General features: G+C 41.5%; 1 protein-coding gene across 1 annotated transcript; it reads left to right on the top strand.

Moving 5' to 3' along the window:
• Positions 1-1,351: 1,351 nt before the first annotated feature.
• Positions 1,352-6,696, top strand: LOC146342896 (vomeronasal type-2 receptor 26-like). The gene is made up of 6 exons (XM_084808063.1): positions 1,352-1,572; positions 3,240-3,531; positions 3,804-4,667; positions 4,899-5,126; positions 5,568-5,694; positions 5,795-6,696. The coding sequence occupies exons 1-6, from the start codon at positions 1,352-1,354 to the stop codon at positions 6,694-6,696; spliced, it is 2,634 nt and encodes an 877-aa protein (XP_084664189.1).
• The last annotated feature ends 1,361 nt before the right edge of the window (positions 6,697-8,057 follow it).

Below are 8,057 nucleotides of genomic sequence, written 5' to 3'. Positions count from 1 at the left end.
AGTTCATATTCATTGCATCGGTGATGCTATCTAGCCATCTCATCCTCTGCCGTCCCCTTCTCCTTTTGCCTTCTGTCTTTCCCAGCATCAGGGTCTTTTCCAGAGAGTTTTCTCTTCGCATTAGGTGGCAAAAATATTTGAGCTTCAGCTTCAGTATCTGTCCTTCCAATGAGCAGTCAGGGTTGATTTCCTTTAGGATGGACTGATTTGACCTTCTTGCAGTCCAGGGGACTCGTATTTGTCCTGCTTCATTTTGTACACCAAGGCCATGCCTGCCTGTTATCCCGGTGATTTCTTGACTTCCTACTTTAGCATTCCAATCCCCTATGACGAAGAGGACATCTGAGATCAGACAAACACATGCAGGAAAACAGCACAGCGCTCGAGTGTGAACAGAGCTCGCGCATTCGATGAAGCACTGCAATGGGGAAAATGGGTGAGTGTGAATAATCACGGTTTAATGGGAGAGTGTTTAACCTGATGGGACACCGAATTCATTGCAGTTGTGGATGCAATGTAGTTGCAGAGGGAATGTACTGGATTCCAATTCCTTCCATAATGAAATGGACCACAGAAGGTGAGAACTACATGTTAATAAATAGATCTGGATGTGAATGTGGAGCAATAGTTTTTTAACACCCCCTCCCCCTTTGCAGGATGCCAGAAGCACATCCCTGAGAAGATTCTGAGCATACATTTTTGTCTGGTGTTCTCAAGGAGAGTAGAATTTTTTAGAGAAGACAGATTTGGGAAGAGCACAGGAGGGGGAGTGAGTGATAAAAAGTGAACTAAAAGTATAACAATTAAAAATATAGAGAAGAAGAGTAATGTTCAAATTACTGGGACAATTACATGCTTTTTTCTGGTCAAGTCACTATTTCTCTATAGACCTATTTGTTTCCCAAAGTACCACTCAGGTGAAAAGGCCTGAAGTGATCATTCCCTTCTGTAATTATACAAATCATTACAATTGATTAACCTGGCAATTGAGGGCTTTTGAGCAGGCCCTGGAAAACTGTCAACAAGCAAGCTTGCAAGTGGTTATAAATGCAACCCATGTACCACTGAGATCTGGGAGTAGGGGCAGGAGGAAGCCAGAACTCCTCTCTGACAGCTCCCCCCCCCCCGACCAACTTTTTAAAGTATGTTCAGGCTGAATGGAAATGTGAGCGTTGACGATCTAAGCTAGTATGCTGGGCACTTGTAATGCTACAAAAGCAAAAAGTAAGGCTAAGGAATTTCTCTTTAAGTGGTGCATTAACAGAGTCAGGCACCCCTCACCCCCACTGTAGCTGAACAGGGAGTTCCTCTTTATCGATACAGCGGAGCATGGATAAAGTGGAGCTTTGACATGAAGATGTTCCGGCTAGTGGTGATCCTGCTTCTACTGCCTCCCAGTATGTTCAAAGTAGATCGTAAAAGGTGTCTTGTGGATAGTCTGGTCCCTGTTCCTCATGAGTGGTATCAGCCAGGCGAAATCATCTTTGGTGGGGTTACTTCTCATATCTGTTATCTTTTCTATGAACTTACATTCAAGGATGACCCTTCACAGAAGCTGTTTGGAGTTCCACAGTAAGGTGTTTGATTGTTAGTTTGTTTTTGGACATGAAATGAAAAGAGGGTGGGGGAAAACTACTTCAAAAGTCAACAGCAGATTTCAGAAAACATACAGAAATGGATGAAATCTGCAAATACAAACAACACAAGCAAATGCTTTTTCAAGAGTATCAGAAAATGGTGATGGTTTATGTATTAGAGTTTAATGTTTGCCAAATCACGGGTTCCTGAATACGCCACAGTCAGCGAGGAAGTTCAGTACTGAAGGTTTAGGGGAGAAATAAGCAAAGATCAGGGAACATAGAGGCAGATTTCCACATTGTCTGAAGCTGTGTTAGGAAATTAACACATTATCTTATTCTTTATTTTTTGTTCTTACATTTGCATCCGACTGTTTTTCCTCCAATGAAGCCATGGTGGCTTACATGATCCCTCTCCCACTCCATTTTATCCGCAAAGCAACAGGATGAGGTAGGTTAGGCTGACAATCAATTACTGGCCCAAAGTCAACCACTGAGATTCATGTCCGAGTGGGGACTAGAACCCACATCTCTCGACTCCAGTCCAACACTCGAACTGCTACATTGCACTGACTGTCTCTTCTTCCACTAGGGATACATGGATGTTGTTCAATCTGATATGTCTGTGTCTCATGAATTCTCAGACATCATTCATTCTATCGTTTGCTCACTGACAGAATCTGATATTTATGGATGTATGTGCATTTTGTCCCACTTACACAACTGTCCATTACCACTAATGCATATGAGCACAATTGTGGATTTATACACATCCTCCCAAAGATAAAACAAAAGGTCCACATGTCCGCAGAATTTGCATGACTCCGAAAAAGTCAATCTGCTGCAGAATCCACAGGTCAGATCTAGAGAACTCCAGCATCATTTGAATCCATTGGAGACTTCTCTGACCTGAAAAATAATATAGAGAACATATACTGGTATGAGCTTTAGTGGGCAAGATGGAAATCAATACAGGGTATTCAGTGGTCACCTAGGTGATGATGTACTTCTAAATGCTGAGGTGGGACAAATGAAGAAAAGAACTTCTATTATACATGTATATTGTTTTTTAAAAAACAAACAACAAACAACATTTCTGTCACCCTTCAGTTTCCAGATATGGCAGTATAAATAGTATGGTAATTCTTTCACATAAAATATGATAAAACAATAGAACAACAACAGCATTGTAAAAGCAAAATATGTGAACAAACATAATAAACAGACAGAACAGATTAGAAAAATAAAAATTCCTGGGCTTTGATCTGGCAAAGAAAACATAGGCCTATGAATCTCAGACATATTTCCTTAGGATGATATTTTGTAAAAAGGGGGCCAGTTACAATGTGACCCACAAAAGACCAGCACGACAGAGGACAGGAAGTGAGTATATATGTACACGCTCAGGTCAGAAGGAATTTGATTATCACCCCAACCCAAGAGATAACACAATATGTCAGCGATACTACGCAGAGAACAAATCCTGATCTTCTGATGCACCATCAATTACATTTGTGGAGAAGGTGTTGATTAGATCAGAAACATGTGCAACAAAGAAATGGTTATTCTTCCATCTAAACCATTAAGAGACAGAAATGATTTGGATTGTAGCATAGTAGCTTACATTCATTTTCCTAAAATAATATACGATCTTAATTGCAGGGTTGTGACCAGTTTCTACCAGCATATCCTTGCCTTCGTGTTTGCCATAAAACAGATCAATGAGGATCCCAGGATCTTGCCCAACATCACTCTCGGATTCCACATCTATGATAGCTACTATGATCTGATGATGACATATCGGACCACATTGGACCTGCTCTTTAAAACATGTCGATTTATCCCCAATTACCATTGTGAGGCCCAGAAAACCTTACTAGGCATTGTTGGGGGACTGGGCTCTGATACCTCCTTCCGTATGGCAGACATCCTAAGCCTCTACAAGATTCCACAGGTAGGAGAACGTGAATAAGGGTGTGGGGAAATTACCCTCTCCTCTTCTCATTTCGTGTGGGATTTTGTGTTTGAGAGAAGGGAGAGGTATGGATGAAAGAATAAATAATACTGGAAATTGCAGTATATTCCCATAATATGAGAAAGATAAAAAAAAGAACCTCCTGACAAGCTCTCACCAATCTTACACCTTGAGAAATATATCCTGTATAACCAGGAAAATGGATGAAGGGTCTGTTTGAAACTTATTTGTACATCCTCTGTGCTTTTTAGTTCACTTATGGCTCCTTTGCCTCAGAAGAGACTGACACAACTCAGTTCTCTCCCTTTTACCACATGGTCCCAAATGAAGCCCATCAGTATATGGGAATTATCCGGTTACTTCAATATTTTCGATGGACATGGGTGGGACTCCTTGTGGTGGATGATGATAGTGGAGAACATTTCTTGAAGACCCTGGAGTCCTTGTTTTCCCAGAATGGAATATGCTCAGCCTTCACAAGAAGAATCACACAACAAGCCCGTCTGGATAAGTGGAATGAAATGCATGATTTATTTTTGAAAATGTATATAGCTTTCACAGATGATAAGGCCAGGACATTTATCCTATATGGAGACTCGTTGACCATTACATGGCTGCGAACAACTATATTTCTACGAGATCCTGAAAAAAGAGAAAGTACATCATATGCAAAGATGTGGATTATGACAAGCCAGACTGATTTCGTATCAACGGGGATGGAGAGAAATTGGGGTTTTCAGCCATTCCAAGGTGCCATTTCCTTAGCAATTCACTCAAAAGATCTTCCAGAGTTCAAGGAATTTCTTCAGATCATCAAACCTTACTGGACTCAAAAAGATGATTTTCTGAAAGAATTCTGGGAGCAAGCATTTGACTGCTTCTTTCCAGATCCCAGAATGGCAATGGAAGTCAATGAACTATGTACTGGAGAGGAGAAGCTGGAAAGTCTCCCTGCAGGTCTATTTGAAATGCACACGACTGGCCACAGCTACGCAATCTATAATGCTGTCTATGCTGTAGCTCATGCTTTGCATGCCATGTCCTTGTCTAAAGCCAGCCACAGGGCAATGGTGAGGGGTAGAAGTGTTGATCTTCAGTCTCTGCAGCCTTGGCAGGTAATGTCTCCATCACCATGTCTTATATCAATGACAAGACTAGCAGAAGGTGAGGAGAAATGTATGTTTTGTTTTCCTTCTCAAAAACTGGTGAAAGGTGTTTTACACCTTTTTCACTGACAGAGATTTGCTGGCATAACATTCTCTCATTTAATTGGACCCTGAAAACAATTTCAGTCTGCAATCTCCAACATCTTATAAAATCTCTCTGTCTTTTTCTCTTTCAACAAGCTCCACACATTTCTTCACTGCATTTCATTTAACAATTCAGGAAACGAAACGGTGTCCTTTAATGATAACAGGGTAATGGGAGGTGGATTTGACATCATGAACATGGTCACATTTGCTAATAACTCCTTCCAGAGAGTGAAAATTGGAAGGGTGGATCCCAATGATCCTGAAGGAAAGGAATTCATCATTAATGAGGATATGATTTCATGGCACAGACATTTTAACCAGGTATGGATTCAGGGTACACTATGCCGAAAATCTCTTTTCCAAATGGGTAATGAGTGTGCCAAATATCCAATGTTCTGCCTGACCTTATGCAGGGTCATCATCTCTAGAAGCAAGTCAGTACTATCAAAAACTTGATGTTATGCTGAACTCTCCCTATATCCATTCAGAATTCTATTCTTTTATTTATATATATATATATATATATATATATATATATATATATATGAATAATGAAATCATGTCCAAGAACCATGGCTCATAGTTAACCTAGGTCAAGTCTGGGATCTGGGTAATTCACACACACACACACACACACACACACACACCACTAGCTTGCAATATGTATTTTTTAATACGAAATTATACTGCATCAGACCTTCAAATGGACTATTAAATGTATGAATTTATATGATCCTAAATATATTTTCTACATATGGATAGGTGATCCCTGTTTCTGTCTGTAATGAATACTGCCACACTGGTAAGCAGAAGAAAATGAAGGAAGGGGAAAAGTTTTGCTGCTATGATTGTGATCCATGCCCAGAAGGGAAGATTTCCAACCAGATTGGTAGGTAATGTAGGACTCCAAATTTCTCATCAAACAGTGTTTGTTCTTTCACATAAGTTGACACTGAAATGGGACTCCTTTCCCTTTTTATTTTTTTCAGACATGACAGATTGTTTCAACTGCCCTGAAGGTCAGTATCCAAGCAATGATAGAGATGGTTGCGTTCCCAGAATTATAACCTTCCTGACCTACAAGGAACCTTTAGGGATCAGTTTAGCCTCAGTGGCTGTTTCATTCTCACTGATCACAGCCCTGGTGCTTGGAATTTTTATTAAGCACAAAGATACCCCAATAGTCAAAGCCAACAACTGGGACCTCACGTGCATTTTCCTCATCTCCCTCATGCTCTGCTTCCTCTCCTCTTTGCTCTTCCTTGGCCAACCGGGGAAAGTGACTTGCCTTCTCCGACAACTAACTTTTGGTGTTATCTTCTCAGTGGCTGTTTCTTGCATTTTGTCAAAAACCGCTATAGTTTCTCTTGCTTTTAGAGCCACCAAGCCGGGATCTAGGCTAAAGAAATGGGTGGGGAAAAGACTGGCCCATTACATTGTCCTCCCATGCTCCTTAATTCAAGCAAGTCTTTGTACTCTGTGGCTGGCAACCTCTCCACCGTTCCCCGATTTAGATATGTACCCTGTCACTGAAGAACTCATTGTGCAATGTAATGAAGGTTCTGCCACCATGTTTTACTGTGTCTTGGGCTACATGGGCTTCTTGGCCATTATCAGTTTCATTGTGGCCTTCCAAGCCCGCAAGTTACCGGACAGTTTTAATGAAGCCAAGTTTATTACATTCAGCATGTTGGTATTTTGCAGTGTGTGGGTCTCCTTTGTGCCAACATACTTGAGCACCAGGGGAAAAGACATGGTGGCTGTGGAAATCTTCTCCATTTTGTTTTCCAGTGCTGGCTTACTGGGATGTATCTTTTTCCCTAAATGCTACATTATGGTATTAAGGCCTGAACTGAACAGCAGGGACCAACTAACCATGAGAAAATATTAAAGGATCTGTCTTTCCCTTCTCTGTTTTATGTTTTGGGAGTGTTTTGGGACAAGAATGTGGATGTAGGATTTTGCAGCAAGGTTCCAGTTTTCAGTGCACTTTCTTGTCCTCCTTCCCAACAGGAGGTATGTGAAGTAATTCTTGTTGTGTCTGGGGAATGGGAGGTTGTGGCACTGAAGTGCTTGCTTGAAAAATGCACAAAATTCAGTCCTTCTGAATATTGTGTGCTCCACAGCCATTGTGTGCTCCACATCTGTCATTAACCTCTTACTGCACTTTCTGTGACTTCAGTGTCAATTCAGCAGAAAACAACAAAAGCCTTGAACAGTTTTTAATTCATCAAATCCCTCTGGCCCCTGCACCTATCCTTCTGATATATTTGAGTTCTATTATATAGGGTTACCTCTATGATGTATGCCGTTTTTATACAAATGGTTATAAGAACCAGAGTGGGGCAGAGGAAGCTTTTTCAGTGTAGAAGAATACATGTGAGATCTGAATTGAATTAAGATTTCAAAAGGAGAAAGGAAATGACTCTCAATCAGGGTGGCGGAGGAAACAAGCAAACCAACAATCCAGAAGTTGAAGTCACCCCACTCCCATTTTACTCCCTACATGCTTGCTACATTTGGCAACTGAAAGGATGAGCAGAGATGATTTTATTATAACTCACAAGGGGCACATCCTTCCCCTGAAGTTACGGGAACACCCCTGGTGAAACCTTCTGTAGGACTAGAAGATGGAGGCATCACTCACTCTGCTGCATTAATGCCTCCCTCCCTCCCTCATCAGTGTTTTATAGGTAAGCCAGAAAAAGTCACTTGGAGAAGAATGTCTGCATCTCCAAAGCCTGAATCGGTATGAAGCTTCATCTGAGTGCAGCTTCAGTTCTGGTCAATAGGAATGGACAAACTCCCGTGCATCCAGCCTTCTTGTGTGGACATATGGACACATATAAGTCTATGTGTCCATAGGGTTATATGCAAGATTCACAGCTCTGTTTTGGATATAAGTCTGAGGGGACATCCTGCTGATCGCCTTTTTTTTTTGCAAGGAATTGTGATCCGCATGGAGGCCAATGGCTTCCTGTGCAACAAGCAGCCCTGCTGTCCAACGCAGAATCCTCCAGGAGAGGAGGTAAGTGGGGCCGATCCACCATGGATTCCAAAGAATCTGGCCTCATTTGAATCTGGGGTGGATTTCTTTAACATCCCTACACACAACGCACACAGAAATGCTTGCCCGTCTGTGAAGAGGGTTCCCAAGGTTGAATTGAAAAGCTGCTGGAGTGAACAGGTGTTTTTGATGGCAGGTGATGACATGACATAGTCCTGCTTCTGCACTGGTACTCGAAGCTGTCA

Source organism: Heloderma suspectum, chromosome 6 (genome assembly GCF_057233095.1).
Source record: "Heloderma suspectum isolate Gila_16-S chromosome 6, 16-S_ref, whole genome shotgun sequence".
Lineage (NCBI taxonomy): Eukaryota > Metazoa > Chordata > Lepidosauria > Squamata > Helodermatidae > Heloderma > Heloderma suspectum.
This window is presented reverse-complemented; position numbering and strand designations above follow the sequence as displayed.